The following is a 20,818-nucleotide window of genomic DNA, read 5'->3' as shown; positions in this document are numbered from 1 at the left end:
GAAAAGAATGGACATGACCTCCACTCTACTGGACCTACACTTCACACCTCCAAAGGAACAAAAAGGCAGACTACTTGTGCTATTCATAGTAACTGAACACTTATATTTTTAAGAAAGTTTTTGCTGCTTTCCACAAACCCCCTTACTGATAAAGGGGAAGCTAAATGGCACGCCAAATCCAGGTATTTCAGAAAGCTGAAAATCATTGAATATCCAATGACAGATATTAATAATTCTCTATTCCTTTTGTAAAATATTGAGCAAGTCTCTAATCAAAGAATGTGATTATTAATCTGAATAGATACTTTACTCAGTCATTTGATTTGCAGTGTTTGACCTGCCCTAAAGGAAACTAGAAGACAAAAAAAAGCACTACATGTGCAGCTGGATTGCGGACAGTTTTCAGCTGACCTTTTAGTCACTTCACGAAGACTATAAACAAAATTAGAAATAGCACTATCACCTTTACCCCTTCCTCAGCCCACTTCCTTTAGACAAAGGCCTCAGCTGTAAACACACCAAGGAGAGTGAACAGAAGGACACTGCCAAGCCTCGCTCACCATAACACAAGTGGTTATGATGTTTAATTTAAAGAGACTGGAACAGATTTAAGCCTTCGTTTGAAGGCTCAGACATTACCTTCCTGCACACTTTAAAAGAGATCAGTTTCAATTGCATTTAACTCAAAATATGAACACTGGCAGACTGTGTAGACACGTGACAAGAAACCAAAGCTTTCTTACAGTATGAACTCTGAATTCCACTTTCACCACAATAAAAGGAAAAAAAACGTACCTTTTCTTGGAGGTAGTTCACTACTTTGTGTTAATTCTGTTCCAGGATATACAATCTCCCCATCTTTTACCATTTCATTCCATAAGCCACAGAGTCCATCTCGTGTAAAAGCAAGCTGTTAAAAAAAAAAAGTTATATGCAGTTACATACAGTTGTATTTTTCCCCTCAAGCCAACACAGAAGAAATTTTAAAAAACACCATATGTCACCTCACTGGTAAATTCTTTGTGTGTTTGACAGAGACTTAAATGATCTTCAGGATCTCTCATTCTCTAGCTATGCTATTTTCAGATTAAAGACTATCTGATCTGACTGTGTGGACTTAAATACAGCAAGATCAATTTGCTTTTGGTGAATAACTCCCATAAAAAGCATGATTTGGTCACCTAAGAAATACCTGATTTCAAGATGACATCATGCAGTAATTTGGGTAAATCCCTTTTCCCCTTTTTCACAGGGGAAGTCACTACAGTCCCCTCTCCAAACCAGAGACCGAAGAGCGTGGAACTCAGTCAGGGTACATGACACGAAGGTCACCAGCTCATGAAACTACCTTGAATCTCCTTTGAAGAAACCTACTGACCAAGATAACCTCTCCTCTGCTGCCAGTGATCTATGCTCTATAGGACATCGCAAAACAGGAGTCTACATCTCGAGCGAACTCCTTAATAACCAGGCTATAATTTGCAACCACGCAGCAGAAGGGAGAAGGGGAGTAAATGGAACTGGCAAACAGAATTCCTTCAGCATGCCAGAGCCGTGCAGCGGAGACATCCAAGAAAAATGCTGAAAGCTTATTTAGAAGCACTCTTGGGTTATGTAACTAACATTCAAGTCCAAAGTGTTTTAAGTGAGGAGGAATAACACAAAGAAGTTACACAACTGCTGTTAATATTTGCCTTTATCCACAGAAGTCTGCTTGTACTTTCTTTTGATCAGTTTCCTAAAGATATTTTATTGAAGATCACAGTTTTTAAGAGCCACAACCAACTGCAGGGAGGTCATTTGCTGACCCAGCTAATCTAAGCAACATGAAAAATTAAAGACAGGTTGCACATTATGACACCACTGCAGCATACTAAATCACCACATTAGTTTTTTGACTTCATATTGCATAAGCCAGAAATTCACTCCAACAAGTATTAATGATTTCCTTTTCTTTTACTCAAAGTACGGGCTGACAAATTGTATGTATTTGTCACTTGCTATTTCCTTTCCTCAGGGAGGTAATAGAGAGAAGAATCACAGTCTGACCTAGACCTTACTCAACTCATCTGCAATTTACCAATTATGCAGCACCAGAATTACTTTGTGACCATATTTTAAAGAAAGTGACATTCCTTTTTGGGGGGGCTAGAGGGAATAGGGGCCTCTTGCAGAGATTGGGTTTTCCTAAAAAAAAAACCCAAAAAGCGTTTCCTTTACGCTTGGGTTAAATTTAAAAAAAAAAAAAACAATAGATTGAACTAAAGTCACACTTCAACAAAGTAAAAAACAAACAAAAAACCCTCTTCCACCACTGACTGAATTTCTTGAATTGTTCTAGGTCTATAAATACTTCAACAAAGACACGGGCGCTCATTTTCTCCTTCATCAGACATGGGCATATTCTTTACTGGGACACCTAAGGAATTTATTTTTCCCAGTTGTCAATGATAGGTTTTCTTTTTCACTGTTTTTGGCTCCTATTGCATAGAAGATGTTTAATTGTTTTAGGATGTTCACCTGCTCAATGCTAATCTATGGCAAAACACAAGCTTGAGAAATAGGAAAGAAGGCAACCCTTGGGATGATTTGCAGAGAAATAGGAAAGAAGGCAACCCTTGGGATGATTTGCAGAAATAACTTTTGCAAAAATAATTTTCACAAAATAAAGACTTCTGCCTATTAAATTGTCATCTTTTCCATTTTATGTCCTCAAATCACCCTGGTATGGAAAATAGTTCTCACTGCCCTTAAACTTACACACTGAGAAACCTACAGCTTTTGAACTCATGATTCTTCATAATGCAACATTATATTAATGAGGAAAACTTCCTACTTTTGTAAGCACCGCTATAGCTGAATGAAAAGGATTTTTTCCACTTTAACCTCTAACCTTTTTTACATGGCACAAAGCTCGCTTCAAGCAGCTCAAAACTGAAAGAGTAAACAAAATTTCTTCTGCCTGGGGTTTGGCGTTCAAATTCTTATCAGTCATTTTCTTGTTATGTTGCACAAAGATAAAGCAGCCACTGAGATTATAGGTCAGAGAGCACTCCTCCTCCTCCTCCAAATATGTCATGGAAGCTTACACTATAAGCAGCCTCCAGAAAAACAAACTTGCTTTCATTCATGCTGTCGTTAACATTTTGCTAGTGGGATATGCACTGGGGGAGAGGGGGAAGGGACGAGTTTGAACGTAAAGGAGTATCGGGCTTTCCTTGCAGCAATAACCAAAGCAACCGCCTGAAAGGACATTGAAGAAGCAGTACTTACAATCAGTTCACGTGTCGGAACTACAGGCAGCTCAATTCCAACTGTAACAGGGTCACTATTAATCTACTCAATGTAGAGCAAACACATTAAACAGTGCCACTGTGACAGCCAGAAGTGGAAGCGAAGGTTAATTTTAAAGAGATGAATTGTTCAAGTAGTTTTATTGACATAATCCAAAAATTCCAGAACTGTAACAGAAGCTTCCCAACTCCCTTCATATTTCAGCTAACCCACAGAAACCAGGAGTGACCAATATGCCAGAGGGTCGTGCTGCCATCCAGACGGACCGTGACGGGCTGAAGAAATGGGCTGACAGGAGCCTCATGGAGTTCAACAAGAAGTGCCAAGTGCTGCTCCTGGGGAAGAACAACCCCATACACCAACATATGCTGGGGGCCACCCAGTTGGGAAACAGATTGGCAGGAAGGGGCCTTAAGGGTCCTGTTGGACACCAAGTTCAACACGAGCCAGCAATGTGCCCCTGCCACACAGAAAGCTGGTGGTGTCCTGCGCTGCATCAGGCGAAGCACTGACAGTGGTTGAGGGAGGTGATCTTTCCCCCACTGCTCAGCACCGGTGAGGCCACATCTGGAGCGCTGGGCCCAGTTCTGGGCTTCCCAGTACTAGAGGGACATGAACTGGAGAGGGTCCAGTGAAGGACCATGAAAACAATTAAGGGACTGGAGTAGCTCATATATGAGGAAAGGCTGTGCACTAGGGCTGTTCATCCTGAAGTGGAGGCAGCTCAGGGGGACCTCATCAATGTCAACAAACATCTGAAGGGAGAGCACAGCGACAACACAGCCAGGTTCTCTTCAGTGGTGCCCAGTGCCAGGAGCAGAGGCCCTGGGCACAACCAGCCCCCCAGGAGGCTCCCCCTGAGCCCCAGGAGCTCTGTGCTGTGCGGGTGAGGAGCCCTGGCACAGGCTGCCCAGAGAGGCTGTGGGGTCTCCTCCTTGGGGATCTCCAAAAGCCGCCTGGAGATGGGCCTGGGCAGCCTGCGCTGGGTGGCCCTGATGGGGCAGGGCTGGGGCCTGGTGGCCTCCAGAGGGCCCCCACAGCCTCAGCCCCTCTGTGGTGCTGTGAAACTAGCTGCTGAAGATAACAATAAGCCAACTCTATGGTATAAAAGTCAATTTTCTGCTTTGATTACACAATCCTGCCTTCTTTCTTTCTAGTGTTTTAAGACTTGTCAGGAAATGTGATGCATTCCCAGCTTGTCAATCAGTAGGTTTTCTCACCTCATTCCCTAACTAGCACACTGCACACGTAAGCACAAAATGACAGAATAATAGCATCAGGAAAGCCAGTATGTTTTAATACGAATGAATTATTAACCAGCAGAATTTAGTACTTTCAATGCATTGTGGGACCTCTGCATGCCATGCAGTTACTTAAATATGCAAATTACTTATTAAAAAAGAGGGTGCCGTTCACAATGACTTTTCACAAATATTCTGCAGGAGTACGTTACATTTTACTTTCTTCTCACTGTTTCTGACATACTGGGATTGCAAGTACAAGAGTACAAGTCTAACACCCACCCACTACTTATTTGATTTACGCGATCATCTTTCCCTCTAATAATCTAGTAACTTCATTTGTGAATGTTAAAAGGGATTAATTTGACGAACTCACTAAATTAACAAAGAATAAGTTTTCACTGGATGTTTCCAACTGTTGACAGTTGCAGAGATGTACACTGTGAGTGTACCACAAGGACCCCAAGTCCCTGCTTGCCCCACCACCCAGACACTTGCTTCCCAAGTCTGAGACAAGAGCAATGCCATAACTCCATCCCCACTAACCAGTACCCTACAGCCCTGGCACTTGTTATTAGCCTCCCTACTCATTTCATCATATCAAGTGGCATTCCCCATGCCCCAAATCTCCCTCATCTTTCCCATAACAGCTCCTAACTTCCTTTCAGATACAACCACATATCTTCATCTCCTTTACACCTCACCTTCACAAACGCAACCTACTTCCACCATTTATTACATGTTCTCATCTCTAGACCACATCTTCTTGATCTCTGCACTTCTAAGGCACGCACCTCGCCAAATTTATACTTCCCACGTAGACCTAAATCTCAGTCCTGATCACTTACCCAAGTCAAAGGGCCCAAACAGACTTCAAAGCGAACTTTTACTGTACTGTAAACTGAGCAGCCCCTACTCTAATCTTATCTCTACAGTTAAACTGTAATTTACTCTGTCTAGTACAAGACAGAATTCAGTCAAAGGGATCTCTAGTTTGGTTGCTAGCATGTTACTCCTATTCTCCAATGGGGCTGGCAGTGAAATTCTGCCCCCATACATATCCCGTTCCTGCCATCACCTCTACAGAAGAAGGCATTAGCATTTCCTTACATTTCTACAAAATGAAACATTGCAACCACAACTGGATAAGCTTCTGGGAATCCTCAAAACACCACTACAAGGTTTGTTTTCAGTAAGTTACTTTAAAAACCATCAGAAGCTGTAATTCGGTTCTAAAGACAACTATTTAAAATCAGACAATGTTTATTCCATGCGCTCTAGCAGATCCCATTCTTGATGTGGTTTCATAAACTGTCCTGTAACAAGCACAGAAGCCTCTGTAAAACTTAAACAGAGCTCAAGAAAAACGATGCAAGTGAAAGAAAACAACATAAGAAGAGGCCTTAAGGTCTGATTCAGGTAGGATTCCTGATTATACAGCTACGTTGGAAATAGAAGATAATCACAAAACGTCATTATGGATTTAAAATATAAGCTACTTAATAATCTTCACCTCAGAATTGTCAGCAGTTGGGGTGGGGGGGGCAATGTGGACAGAAATCTGTTCTTCCACTCAGTTACTTCTGCATTAGCTATCGGTTGCATTTTAAAAGGTACATTAAAATACATTTTTATTTAGAAATAGATGAAAATATTTTTCAACACATGAACAGAAGAATATCACGGGAGAAACAGTAAGTGCTTTCCTAAGCCTTTCTACTCTTTTCACTGTTTTAAATCCCTTCAATTTATGTTTCATTTTTTGTCTTCAATATTCTGTCCTAGCCTCCTTCCATCCCTGTTAAAGCATGCCACAAATCCCAGCTGCTTATCACACCCATACAAATCACAGAGTAGCATCATTAGGTCTAACATATTGCTCTAAAGTTCTGGTGACAAAGGCCATGAAGTTCAGCAGTCCTGTATCACTTCAACAGATTTGGGGTCAAACTAGAAACGTCCCCCTGTTGACCAGGCTTCCATTTGTTGCAAAATTTTACTAACATTTAAAGCTCATAAGCAAAGAAAAAATAAGTCTTACCCTCAAACTTTAAAGAGAAGTTCTCTAACTTCCTCCATTTGAGGAACAGGAGCTCTAAACCCAAATACCTGCACAAACACTGATCTTAACTTCTCTAGCCTATCACTCCATGTAAAGTCAAGTCCTCACCTCCGGACCCTTCCTTTTTATTCTGGAGGGAGAATTACCTCATTTTTTGGATATTAAGAATTCTCCATTACAAAGTTCACTACATTTAAAAACATAGGAGCTCTCATTTGCAGTTTTACATTTCATTTTTGATCAGCATACTGAAACTAAGGAGAAAATGACTAGGAAATCAACAAAACAAAGAAAACATCTTTCACTAACTTCTTAACAGTCAAGACATCATTTACTTACATCAGCAAAGATACTGACCTAGGTGCTAGAACAGCTGGCCTTTCACAAAAATACAGAGGCCAAATTTAACTTTGGGGGAAGGTGAAAAGATTTCAGGCAAATGCAACTCTTATAGGTGGCTGCTTCAATTTAAAAAGATCTCTCAAATCCCTGTGGCAAAAGAAGACAGAAATAGCCTACTAACCATAAATTGAATGAAAACTGATGAAAATCCATGCTAGTCTTTTTCGTAGACAGCCCTTGCACCTTTCACTATTGCTTAAAGTTTCATTGTGGGTTTTTTTTCCCCATGCTACAGGAATATGAAAGCTTTTCTCCCTTACCCCCTGCTATCAAGCACAACAGTCCTCTGCAGGATCCAGAATGGGCAGACCAATAAGCACCAGACACACGCATGCATCTCATTAGCTGACTGATTCTGTTTTTTCATGATTCAGCCATCACTAATTAAAGTTCTCTGCACCAGGTTCTAAACAACTGGTGCAGTACCTTCACTTCAATGGAACTATTTAAAGCTCAAATTGACTTGGCAAACTGCTTATCTAGGTTTAAGTAAACAACTTTAATCTTCCCTAGCATTTGTAGTTTGTTATGTTTTCCTTTTAAGAGGGATGCCTTCATTAGAATAGCCATTAGAACACAATCTCCCATTTCAGATTTTGTTACACGTGTGATGGTTTCTACTAGTAATAGACATGCATGGGTATATGCTTTAATATGCATTAAAACAAAACCAAAAATATAAAATGTATAAAATCAAATGAGTGGTAATCCAACCTTTCTAGCAACTCCAAGTTTTATTATTTCATAGGATTACTTAGCTGTTATACAGTTATATTATTGATATGTGCATTTAAGGAAACATTACATATATTGTATTGCTGATGCAACCTCATACTGAGCTGAACTGAGTTTTTCAGCTACAGTAGCAGTTTGTTCTTTCAGGCAACACAGAGCCTAACTTTGGTCCAGCAGGAACTCACAAATCAACAAAAATCATAAACAACACAAATAAAACACAATTTACAAAATGAGTGTTTAGACTTTTCTAAACTTTTTAGACTTTCCTAGCACTGTAAAACATACAATAATGGGTCAATTACAAAGTTTGTAAAAAGACCTGACATAGCTGTGGGCAGCACCTAAGACTACAGCATTTTGGCTTCCTATAATAATATTGATTAAATCAGCTTTAGAGAAATTAACAGAAGCAAAAATTCTATCATCAAAACATATAGTCTCCACCAACTTTTCACACCATGTCAATTGCTCCTGGAGGCTAAAGGCTCACTGTCACTACAAAGAGTTCAGATACTTTCTTAAGAACAGTAATAATATGCTACACCATGCTGGCTTTGTCTAATAACACCAACACCCCAAAACTCAGTAAGTATACTTAAATTTGGCCTGAATGCCAGCTGAAACAGTGGCTCTCACAGGTGATTAAACACAATCCATGCTAAGAAAAGAATGACACATGGATTTTATTCCATTAATACCACTACATTACAGACCGCTATTAATGCACATAACATTGTAGTATCATTTATTACATTATTACCGCAACATTGTCTTGAGCTAAAGTCAAAAAGGAATCCAATGATCATCAGAGATTTCAGTGCCTCTAATCCACAGTGACTGCCACAGCCATCAAGTCTAAATAAAGAGCCTCTGGCAACAGAGGCAAGAAAAACGGAGGAGTCAGACTTTGGAGACTGCTCATCAACCAGAAGAAATGCTTCCCTTCCACTTCCAGCTATAACCCTCAAATTAGGCAACAGCAAAGAATGTTATTCAAGAACAACAACAACAAAGTTACTTTTAGAGACTGGTTAATCTCTGTATGTCTCCTAAGGTGAAGAACTCCCCAGTATATCTTTCTTCAAGGAATCCCACCAACGTACTCTTTGGCTACTGTAAAGCAAGAAATTATGAATCTAGGTGCAAAGTGAAGAGTTTCAGAGTCAATTCTAATCAGTAACATGTAGTCAGGCTCGATTCGTTCACTTAAATCAGTGTGCCTTTGTTCAAATCTCTCCTAGGTATTATTCTCATAATTTCTATTTCTGTCAATAATCTCTTGAACACTGACAAGGCCCTTCTACAGTAAGCAGGTTAAAAAAAAAAAAAAAACATACAAGGCAGGAAATCTGCATGCTTGGTAGAAAAAGAACAAAGTGATACAGGATTTATGTCTACAAAGAGATTTCACAAGTAGCTAGGTCATGCTGGTCAATCAGGCAATACAAAAATTCCCCAGAGCCTAAAACCCCTTTACTTGACAGAAGACATCTGCCATTTAATACAATAAAAAGAGCAAATCAAGAACCACATGCCTTTTTTTTTTTTATATATAATTAATAAAAAGTAACCAACAGATACATCTGCACAGAGTTCTGTGATGAGGACCTGCCTAATGCCAAAAATTGCTAACCTAGTAAGAAAACTGTAGGATACCTGGGAGGTCTGCCTACGCTTCACATTCCAGAGAAGCGATGTTTGCGTCCAGCAGATCACAAACGATTACTGTTCTCTTATTTCATTAATCTCATTATTTTGGCTAGAGCATGATTAGAAGAAAACAAAGGGAGCACCCTGGCAATTACAGTCTAACTTATTACTCATAAAGAACTCTCATAGAAGAACTTATTCATATAGAGATTTGTTACCAATTAGAATTTTTATTATTTAGTGGAATTATTATAACCCATTAACTATAAAACTAGCCCATAAAAGACAAGTATTTCTTGTCTTTTTATGCACTCAGTTGAAAATAATCCTTAAGGTATGGATGGCAATTGAAACCTTCCTGTCAAAAGTGCATGTAAGCATAAAAAACGGGATGCAGAAGAAAACACATTACAACAGAGAGGAAAAATATGACAAATCACATGAATAGTCACATTGTTCACCTTGTATAATACGGAAGAAAAGTAGGCAATCCATATTCAGCAGCCATTCCAGACAGATGGCCATTTTTTCAGCTACAATCTTACAATAGTCAAAGCAACTTATTTGCCATCTAGAACTAAGCATCCAGGGACTAGAACAGTATTTCTATAACTCTTAATATCTTCATCTTCCAATTGTTTTGTACTAAGCGTATTCACCTCCTTAGCCAAAACATCCAATATTGAATCCAAAATCTGGGCTTTGGAAAGGATAAAAAACAAGAGACAGAACTAATCTAGCCAAATCAAGGGTGATCCCTGTAATTTTATGGCCCTTACGTTATATAGTAGAGCCCTGATGGCTGCATACTAAACTTGTCACTTCAGAATCCGATTTAGCTTGTTTGATGTAAAATACTGGAAAAAGTTTGCTTTTAGGTCACAAGTACATAGAACATACCTTTGTCTAGACACAATGACAGCTGAACTCTACCAACCAGCCTATGCAAAAAAGACTTTTGAGTAAAGTCAATCAGGACGCAATAAATAAATAAATCTGTATCAAAGGAATAACACCAGCTGGCCTGTCCCAACAAGAACTTCAGAGATTTGAGCAAGAACTTGCAAAGCCTATTCAAAGTAAGGTATCTGTATGCTACATCTGGAGGAAGGAAGACAGACAACACAAGGACTTACTCTAGTTACCCATTTCATCCAAAATGAAATGTAACTGACCCAAAACACTAACTTCTCTCTATTTTTCTCTTTGGTTTCAAACTCAAATTGAGCAAACATGATAATAACCTCATTACCCTACCACACAATCTTGATAAGTAAACATGTCATCTTCTAAAGCAAAATTCACCATATACCAGTACAAAGACCAGTTCCATTTCAGCCACCTCTCTTTGACAGACTCCATACAAAATTAACTCCCTTGGAAAAGGATGAAATTTAAAGGAAGCCTACACCTGTTACCCAAGCAATTGGGGTAACAGCTAATCTGAACTCTTTAAAACTTAAGTTGATTTCCATTGTCTTTCACGTCAGTTTTCTTGTGTATTAAAACCACGAACTTGGTTGAAGATCAGAAGTTTGGCAGCAGCCTAAAGAACTCAGTTCTAGCAGTAAAGCTCTGTACACAGGTGTGTGCTTTGGCACTGCACAAAAATAACACACACGTGTAGTCCAGCTTGTTTCTATGCAGAAGAGACTGGACAGACAACACAGATTTGCAGCTCAAAATAATTTAGTGTTCCCTCAAGTTTTATTAGACATTGGAACAGGCTGCCCAGGGAAGTGGTGGAGTCACCATCCCTGGAGGTCTTTAAAAGACGTTTAGATGTAGAGCTTAGGGATATGGTTTAGTGGGGACTGTTAGTGTTAGGTCAGAGGTTGGACTCGACGATCTTGAGGTCTCTTCCAACCTAGAAATTCTGTGTGTCTGTGTGTGTGAAGTGCAGTGTGATCTCAGGCACATATTCCTTTCAGCAAGCCACCTCACCAGCAGCCCAGCCTGCAAAGCACCTGAAAGGTCGCCCACTCCTCACCTGTAGGTCTGTCTTCAACCATTTGGAGTCGAACCTCGCCTGCGCAGCCAGACAAAACGCCTCAGAAGACATCTTCCCTCCGCCAGCCTCCTGGCCGAGCAACCCAACCTGCTGCGGGAGGAGACAAATAAATAACAACCCGGCACGCAGCGAGGAGAAAAACAGCGACCCGGCACAAACCCAACCCAGGGGTATTTCGGGGTGGCTCCCCTGGGGCCCTGAATAATTTAGGGTGCAAGCGACCCCCCCGGGGGGCCTCAGGGGGTTGGAAACCCTTGGCCACCCCCTCCCCCCGCACCCGAGGAAGGCCTCCCCGGGCGGCCCCGAGCCCCTCGGGGACGGAGGCACCGGGAGGGGACCGAGAGGGGCCCGAGGAGGGACCGAGGGAGGCCCGGGCACGGCCCCCGCCCCGCCGCCGCCATATCCCGGGGCTGGGTGCGGGGGGGTCCCTGTGTGTGTGTGTGCCCCCCCCGCCCCCCAGCAGCCGATGGAGGCGCTGCCCGCTGCCCGCACTCACCGGCGGCTCCTCGCCCCGCTCGGCCCCGGGTTATCCTCGCCCCTCCTCCCCGCTACCCGCCCGCCCCCCCACCCCCTTCGTCCGCCGGCAGCGCCGGGCCCTGCCTTCCCCGCGCCCGCCCTCCCTCCACACTGGAAGCTGGGGGGGAGCTCGGCCCCTTCTCAGCCCGGCCCCTACGCACGCCAGAGAGGCTCGCAGCCAATCAGGAGGGGAGGGGGGGGCGGGACATCCTGCCCCGGGCGGGCCGCACCATAGAGAGGAGCGGCGCAGTGGAGATAGAGGGGCACTGCGCAGAGGGAGGGGGTGCCCCTCAGACCCCCAACCCCCCCCTTCCCAGCATGGTGAAGGCCTGAAGTGTGACACCGCCTCACGGCTTAAAATAAAACAAAATAAAATAAAATAAAGTGAAATCAAATAGACAGTAGCAAAAACACAGCCCTCCGTCATGACAGAATCTTCTAGGTTGGAAGAGACCTCCGAGATCACCGAGTCCAACCTCTGACCTAACGCTAACAGTCCTCCACTAAACCATACTACACCCAGAAATCGATTTAAAAACATAAATAAATAAAAAAGTGCTGTTCTGCTCTTTACTTCCTTCAGTCCTTTTAGCTGCAGGCTCCGCTGTTACGGTGGGGTGATGTGGGGAATTGGCAGGGGCCGAGGGGGGCTGCAGGCCAACGCGGCGCGCCCCTTGCCAAAGGGAGAAGCTGAAACTGTGCCGGGGATGACAAAATGGATCAGTAGTGCGAAATGCAAATTAATCAAAATTACAGTATCTTGCAGCGTGTAGACTGCAGTTCTCCAGCACTCAAGGAGCCCGAAGGTGGGAGCAGAGCTTGGCAGATGAGATTACAATGGGTTTTGGCCCACGTGCAACCACAGGCTGCACACCAACAAAATTCCTACAGAACCAAGACCATTTGCATGCATTTGGGCAAAGGTTATCATACTTAGGCAAATCATTTTATTATGATTAAGAATAAAAAAAAAAGACATGGACTTGTTTTAGCAATCCAGAGGGCTACAAGGATGATCAAGTGGCTGGAGCACCTCTCCTACAAAGACAAACTGAGGGAGTTGGGGTTGTTCAGCCTGGAGAAGAAAAGGCTCCAAGGAGACTTTACAGTGTCCTTCCAGTACCTACAGGAAAGATAGGGATGGACTTTGTCAGGGAGTGGAATGACAGAACAAGGGAAAATGGTTTTAAACTAAAAGAGGGTAGATTTAGATTAGATATAAGGAGGAAATTCTTCGCTCAGAGGGTGGTGAGGCCCTGGCACAGGCTGCCCAGAGAAGCTGTGGCTGCCCCATCCCTGGAGGTGCTCAAGGCCAGACTGGATGGGGCTTTGGGCAACCTGGTCTGGTGGGAGGTGTCCTTGCCCATGGCAGGGGTCTGGAATTAGATGATCTTTAGGGTCCCTTCCAACCCAAACCATTCTGTGATTCTAAGAAACATGGTCGTAATTATTACCAGTAAAATGAAGCGAATTTTATTTTTTGGTGTTCATTTTCAAAGTAACAGAAAAATGCTGCCATGACCTAACTGCTCAGCTTGTGACTCACCATGGACCAATATGGGATCAAGACACAGTCACCTTAAGTGAAAAGTTGTACATTTCTGAACTGCCTGAAAATTTATATAAAATATAGAATATAATAAATACAGAAATAACTTATTTCCAGAAGTTACTCTCCAAAACTCCAAAATATGAACCTTTAAAAACAAAAGTGGTTTCCCTTGAAAAATCTGCCCAAATGCCTGTATGTCAAAAGCTTTATGTTATATATCAGGGAAGTGAAAGTTTTGTCATGCATTTCATGTCATGTCTACTCTGGCTAGTCCATGGCTAAAAATCAACTAGCGCACCAGGATGGGAAATGTTTTAGTCTCCTGGTCAACTGGAAATATAACAAAGTAGTCATATTGTCATATTGCAAGTAGTGATAAAAAACACTTTGCAATGTATGGAGTCCAAACCAGAAGGCATTAGTAAAACTTTGTTGAAACCATGGTGCCCATTGATCGTGATTTGCAAGTCAGATATCAGAGAGCTGCTTTGCATGTGCTGCATTCTCTGCCATTTTTGTTTGGCTCTCCAGAAAGGTCATTTGCATTTATTTCAGATAAATCTCTTACTTTTACTAAATAACAAGCAGCAGTAATCTTCTGTTCTTAACTCTTGATGTGAACAATTTGAAGAGTGCATAACTGGCTAACCTGTTAGACTTGAATCATTGGCCCAATTAGCAGGTACCCGCAGAATCCCAGAATGGCCAAGGTTGGAAGGGACCTCTGAAGATCATCTAGTCCACCCCCCCACCAAGCAGGATCACCTAGAGCACATTGTGCAGGATGGCATCCAGGCAGGTTTTGAATATCTCCAGAGAAGGAGCCTCCACAACCTCTCAGGACAACCTGTGCCAATGCTCATAGTAAAGAAGTGCCTTCTCATATTCAGCTGGAACGTCCTGTACTCACTCACTTCCACAAAAATCAAAACATATTTGAGTGCAGTAACCATGGAAATTCAACAGATAGTGATGCTTCTGAAGAATTTATGGATTATTTTGTACTTTCCAGATTTAGATTTCACTTCTGATTAATAATGTTTGTTTGCATTTCAAATACACTGTAATAGCATGATGCAATCTAAAATGGCATTCTCATTTACAAAAATACTATGTACCCACCAAATTTTTCAGAGAGAAAAGTACATCTGGTAAAACAACATAAATAATTATTTTAATGATATTATTAAAAAACAATTCAGTTCCGTTAATAATCAGAAAATGTAAAGACTCTGGAACCTGTAATCATCTTTATACACAGTGTTCGCACTATTAAGTCCATCAATAACTATGTTATTCTGATGTTGTTTAAATAACAATGATGTGTTGTTTTACTTCTGAAAGACCAAGGTAATGAGGGTTGTAATGTACGTGTCTGGCGGATTTCTGAAGGCAAGTTCAAGCCAAACAGGTGAAGTGCTACGACTCCACAGCCACTCTTGCGCTCTACTCTTCTGATGCATATCTCCATCTTAAAGCAGGATTATATGATCTTGAAAATCGGCTCACCAGCTGTCATCCTTTGTGGCCCAGCTTGCTCAAGTAACCTACTTTACACCCAAGAAAATCATTAAGTGGATCTGATGTCCCTGCCTTAGAGACACCGACATCCTCGGGATGGCAGGGCAAGCTGCTAGTGAGGTGGAAGAAAACTCTTTGCTTTCACTGCAAATCTGTCAAAACCCTCGCACTTCTTTCTTGCTTCCTCCAGCAAAATGGCTGGACATGAAAAAATCTAATTTCCATGGACAGACAAAGTCAGTAATTTACATGTAGCTGCTTCTAGATATATTGTATAAACTGCTATTAAATCAGACTAAAACAATAAGTAAACATATCAGAATGCTTTCTAATAGGGTCTCATTCTCTGTCGCACTTATTAGAGCACTTACAAACAATAGAGTGTGTTCTAAAAATGCCTGGCTTTGGGCAGGAGACCTCCCTTTTGCTGTAAATGTGGAGGAGGAGACATACCAGAGAAGAGGCACTTTTGGGGTACAGGAGGTAGAGGAAAAGTAGGTTAGTGGTACACACACAAGGCTGGAAAACGAAGGGTTGTTAGCATGGATGGTGCCCTCCCCTCACCTCCATGAACAGGCAGTTACAGTCAGACAGGTCTAAGGAGACAGGGAAGAACAGAAATGAACTGAATAAACTAGTGCTAAATACTAATAACCTAATACTAATAATCTAAAGCAGAACATACAAAAGGAAAAGAAGTGTCTCTGAACAATCTAGGCAGCTCAATATCTGTTTTTATTTCATTTGGGCCAATGAGATCATAAGCAATTACAAGATCAATCACAAAAAAAAAAAAAAAAAAAAAAAAAAAAGAGACAATTGCATTCTCAAGTGCCTAAATCCAAAACCTTAAGAACCAATGAACAAAAAAAAATAGATTTTATTATTATTATTCATAAAGGACCTCAAATATTAAAGTATATGTTTACATATAACCAGTACCCTGCCCTACCTGCAGGCGTTGTAGGTATAACGGTCAAATCTTTACTAATTAATAATTATTTTAAATGTGTGAGCTCTAGGGAGTCCGTTCTTGTTATATCAGCAGCAGAATGTGGGACATTCCTTTTCTCTCATTTTCTCTCAATAATTGTTACTCGTGTGAAAGGGACACAAAACCATCTCTGTAAGAGCAGTGCCCAACTGTTCGCTGCGAGACAATGGCTTTTTTGTTTGTAATTTTTTTCAAGAGCCATTTGTGTTGAGCTCTCCCACTGAGTTTCGAAGTCTTTGTGTGTTATCATCCACAAAATACAAAATCCAGTCCTCTCTGGGTTTAAAACAGGTCACAAAGAATTTCCTGGCTAATTCTCTGTGTTGAAAGCTTTCCCAAAGAAAGTGAGAAATTTTTACAAGTAGCTTTTGTTATTTTAAGACACTCTGAAATGAACTGTTGGCCAAAATCTCAGTTTTATGCAATTAAAAGATCATGATGAGGCCCATTACTTCTTTATTATATTATTTGCAATGAATGCCATCAGTTCACATTGGTCAGTACATTTATTCCACACCAGTGCTTTCTTCAGAGTGAAAACAGGACAGAGTAAGGACATAAAAGGATTCTTCTCCTTCCCCCACACACCAGTATTTCTAAATAGTCATAATGATGCTTTCTACTAGCCATTTTAATTGCTGGGGGGGGGGGGGGGGGGAATACATAAGCAGAACAACCAACCAAAGGAAGCAGCTTTTTGTTCAAAACCCCAAACCTCTTGCCATCAAAATCCCAACCTTCTTTCCTTATGTCTCTTCAGGACAATGAAACATCTCCTGCCTCTGTGCATGGCTTTCTGGTCCTTTCTCACCTGCAGTGGTCACAGCCCTGCTGTTTCTCATCTTTTTCTCTGGCATATCTTTATTCTAACCCCAAGCCTTCATATTCATCCACACTTCCAAGATGATTTCACTCCTACCTTGATTAGGCAGTGACACATACCCATTTGAGTTTGGAAACTGTATTGTTCTAATATTAAACAGAACTAAGTTAACCCTGCCCCTCCTTTTCACTTAGCCCCGATCTTAAATGACGAATATTGCTTACACAGGGAGCTTCAACGAGTCCTTCTCTCGTGACAGTTTTTCTTTGTGGAAAGAGTCTTCGACCTGTGAGTCACAGCGCATTGTACAGCTGACACAGCTCAATTGCAGAGGTGGTATTGGAAAAGCAACTCACAGTGTTAAGAAAAATGAAGGACAGAACAACTAAAACCTGTCACAATAAAGCCACACTTTGCAAAGGTAGCTAATTAGACTCCATTGTTAATTACATTTTGCATAGTTAATTATTTTTAAAATGAGGGTAAATCCTGCCCTTGCTAAAGCAAGCAGTGAAGTTTTCATTGACTTCAGTAAGCTCAAAATTCAGCCTCACCTACCCTTTATTCTGCTCATCCAACACCAACCACGAGTGTTTCTGATCTCCCAGAAAAATGCTATCCCAACAGCTCATTCTCCAGGTAATGTTTCCATTACAGAGAAAAAGGATTGTTTTGCTTCCCCGGGCCAGCCCCAGTTTTTCTGTCCAGGAAGGCTCTTGCTTTACAGCCCAAACCAGTCTGATCTGATTTGTATCTCTGAACTCAACACCAAGAATAAATTAATTCTTTCCTTATATTTCTTTAAATTATAGATTCAAAATAATTATTTCATAAAACATTTGAGATGGATGTTGTTCTCTGACTCGCAATGTAGCTTTGGAAATGACAGCTTGAATATGCTCATTAAGCAGATCTTCAGAAGACTTTGGAAATAAATAGTGCATAAATACTCAGATATCCATTACAGACCTATGGAAATGAAAAGTATCTGGTATAGGACATATAGCAAAGGACAGGTCAGAAATTCGGATAGGAAATATATATAGGCATTCCACATACTAAAATTAGCAACCTCCATAAGCTCTTTATCATTTTCTTATTAAATACAATTAATGACTTAAAGCCAAGCAGGATATGTTTGAATTTAAAGGGGATTCTCGATTACAGGAATATTCCATACAGGAAATAAGATTTGCTAATAATGCCATCTATTATGGGATCTAAAGATTACAGTACTAAGCTGTGTTCATAAAACAGTTCACCTACAAAAATTAGATTTTTAAATCATCAAGATAAAACCTTAAAATCCACCCAAACATCAAGATAATGCTAGTTATGCTAGAAATGCTAGAAATTGAATTATATCCTCACTATTATACTGACCTATATATTGAGGGCAGAATGAGTCTGCATTATGCGAATAGCTTATCAGTATATGTAGTCTATATATATATATATATATGCAAATAGATTACCAGTATTTGAACCTATTCTGTTTGACAGGAGGCTAGTTGCCCAGTTAAGATCTAGAAAATAACCCATCAGTGGGCATTGCAACATGCTTCACAATCACATAACGTGATGGAGGGATGTTCGGTGTTCATTTTGAACAGCAAGTGCCTTTTGAATTTTGAGTTTAAGCAGATAAACAAAAATGTTGCTCCCTCCCCAAAATTAGAATGCAAATTAGAATGCACTTAGGAACAAAATGGAAATTATTTGGCAAAATGAGAAAAGCATTAGATCTCTTAAAGATCTAGACTTTTTTTAATCTATGCCCTTTAGATAGTGTAGGTGGATGCAGAAGGATGAAATTTTACTAGACAGAGAGGGGAACAGTATCCTTTAGCCAATAATCAAAGCATGAGAAAAATCTCCTACAATATAAGAAGACAGCATGATGCTAATTTTAATTCTTTCCATTTAGAAACTACCAAGTATTGAGTTTCTCCTAATGCTTGGAAGGTGGCCAAAACACTTTAGCTTTTTTACATTGCTTAATGTATAGGGAAACACTTTATGAATGCTGATGGGAATCTTTACTCATTTAAACAGGAAAGGAAGCAGTATTTCTATAAAGGGTTTGTTAACCTAGAGCCATATGGTATCCTTCCATACAAAAATGCTTCATAAGGGGAAAAAAAAAAAAAAAAAAAACTTACTTAAAAAAGTGTTTGAATGAGTTGGACTTATGCCATGTTTTGTCCTTGCTGCCTGGTGTGGGGCGAGGTATTAACAGCCAAATAGAAAGGTCAAGGACAGGTTGCTCAAAGCACAAGCCCAGGTTGGAGGGCAGGAGGGAAGAGAATCGAGACAACTTATTGGGACTGTCCTTAATATGTAAAATGAATACCAACCCAAAACACCAGCAGTCTTTTTGCAGGAACTTTTTGCTCCTTCTCGTCTGTTTTTCCAATCCCATCCCGTTTATTACAATTTCAGAAAGTATTTTATCCTTGAGGAAGAATCGCATGATATTTCAGACATGATAACATGGTTTGCACTCTAAGGGGATGCCAACAGTGTGAGTGGTCTAAAATGAAGTTCAAATAGGAAGGAAAACAGTCCAGCAAGACAGTGTGTGCTTCAGCTTGTTCCTACACTAGCCTCTGTTGCATTTGTGGTATTTTATGTTCGGAGCAAACACAACAAAGTGTTGCAACCAACAGCATTCACATCTGGTTTTCTTCTGCTTCGGAATGGGAGCATTAACACTGCTAAGTCCTATGTAGTGGTTGTACCCAGCTCTTAGTGCTTTCTTCAGAGCAGTAGGTTTTCGTTACTTCTCAACTAGATCACAGATTTGTCTCTACACCATGTTATTTCAAAATCTCAATGATCAGTATTTTTGAAAAATTAGACCTTGAAAGTCTTTTTCATCTTATCTTGTTCATAACACTTTGAAGAATATTATAGCCAGGAAAACTGCAACACTGGGAAATGAGCTGTTATGAATCTTCCCTTCCCTACCAATTTTGAATTTCTAGTCCATTTTCAGACAGTATATAAGATTTTAATAAATATTTATGAAACCTTTTCTATGAAGTTGACTGACTGTTATGATGTAAAGCTGCGATGTCTGTGCTATGATGGTAAGACTCCAGCTTAATCGTAAAGTTTAGGGACCTTCTCCTACAGGATCTCTGCCCCTCATACAACAGCCCCTAGTATTTGCGTGTAGTTTTGGCCCCACATGCATTTTAAAACAATCAATGCAGGTCTTCTCACCAGCACTCCCAGAGTGTGATTCTTGTTCCTATATCTGTCCCAGACGGATTCTAGCTTTCAACATAACACATTTGAGATATCAATGTTTTATAAAGTTTTTAGCCTTTGCCACTCATACCATCAACCCTTCTCCATTACTGATGGCATCTAAATTCTTTTCACTTCTATAGCCTCTTTTCTCTTTTATATTGGTATTTATTAACATAGCCTCAAGAGAGGCTGAGAAAATGGGAGCTGTCTTTGGAGCTAATATACTATGCTTGAAACCAGATCCAAAAGGTAAATCTAGTTTACAGCCTGGCATGTTTATAACAAGCTAGTTCGGAGGCTGACATTAATGAAGTTGTTTATCAATATGTTATTAATAAATAACTTTTTGCAGATGAAAAGATCGCTTGACTTTTATGAGTTACCCAAGACATACAAGCTTCCTTCCTGTTTTGAGGACAGGCAGTTGCAGTCCCATCTGAAATCTGTGGTGGCATTTACTTCTCATCAGGGTAATACAACAGCAAAAAGTTTGATGTCAAGTAAATCGGATGTAACTGATTTACAGTGGTACATACTAGGTGTAACTGGAAGGGGGGGTCACTGGGATTTCACATCTAAAAGAGAAAACTATCAGAAACAACCCTGCAGAGCATACTCTCTTTATTATAATTAGTGACCCTCAATACTCCTCCCACTAATGCTATTTTAAAATACAGCATTGATTGAGGCTAATATCAGCTGCTTTAGGCTAGTTCTTTGGACTAATCTGCTGCCAGTGGCAAGGAATAAACACCT

General features: G+C 40.7%; 1 protein-coding gene across 4 annotated transcripts in view; it reads right to left on the bottom strand.

Moving 5' to 3' along the window:
• Positions 1 to 12,026, bottom strand: part of HERC2 (HECT and RLD domain containing E3 ubiquitin protein ligase 2) — a 108,030-nt gene extending 96,004 nt beyond the window's left edge. For 3 of the 4 annotated variants that reach the window (XM_027446869.3, XM_038173180.2, XM_038173179.2), the window contains exons 1-3: positions 11,895 to 12,024; positions 11,378 to 11,488; positions 796 to 910 (exon numbers count right to left, since the gene is read on the bottom strand). In XM_027446869.3, coding sequence (XP_027302670.2) covers positions 796 to 910; positions 11,378 to 11,449 — 187 coding nt within the window. In that variant the 5' untranslated portion in view covers positions 11,450 to 11,488; positions 11,895 to 12,024. Of the gene's footprint in view, positions 1 to 795; positions 911 to 11,377; positions 11,489 to 11,894 lie in introns of all 4 variants that reach the window. The other variant, XM_038173178.2, reaches the window with a different exon arrangement.
• Between the last annotated feature and the right edge of the window lie 8,792 nt (positions 12,027 to 20,818).

The sequence above is a fragment of the Anas platyrhynchos genome, chromosome 1 (assembly GCF_047663525.1).
Source record: "Anas platyrhynchos isolate ZD024472 breed Pekin duck chromosome 1, IASCAAS_PekinDuck_T2T, whole genome shotgun sequence".
Classification (NCBI taxonomy): Eukaryota; Metazoa; Chordata; class Aves; order Anseriformes; family Anatidae; genus Anas; species Anas platyrhynchos.
The sequence above is the reverse complement of the archived record's forward strand: the minus strand, read 5'-3'. Positions and strand labels throughout refer to the sequence as shown.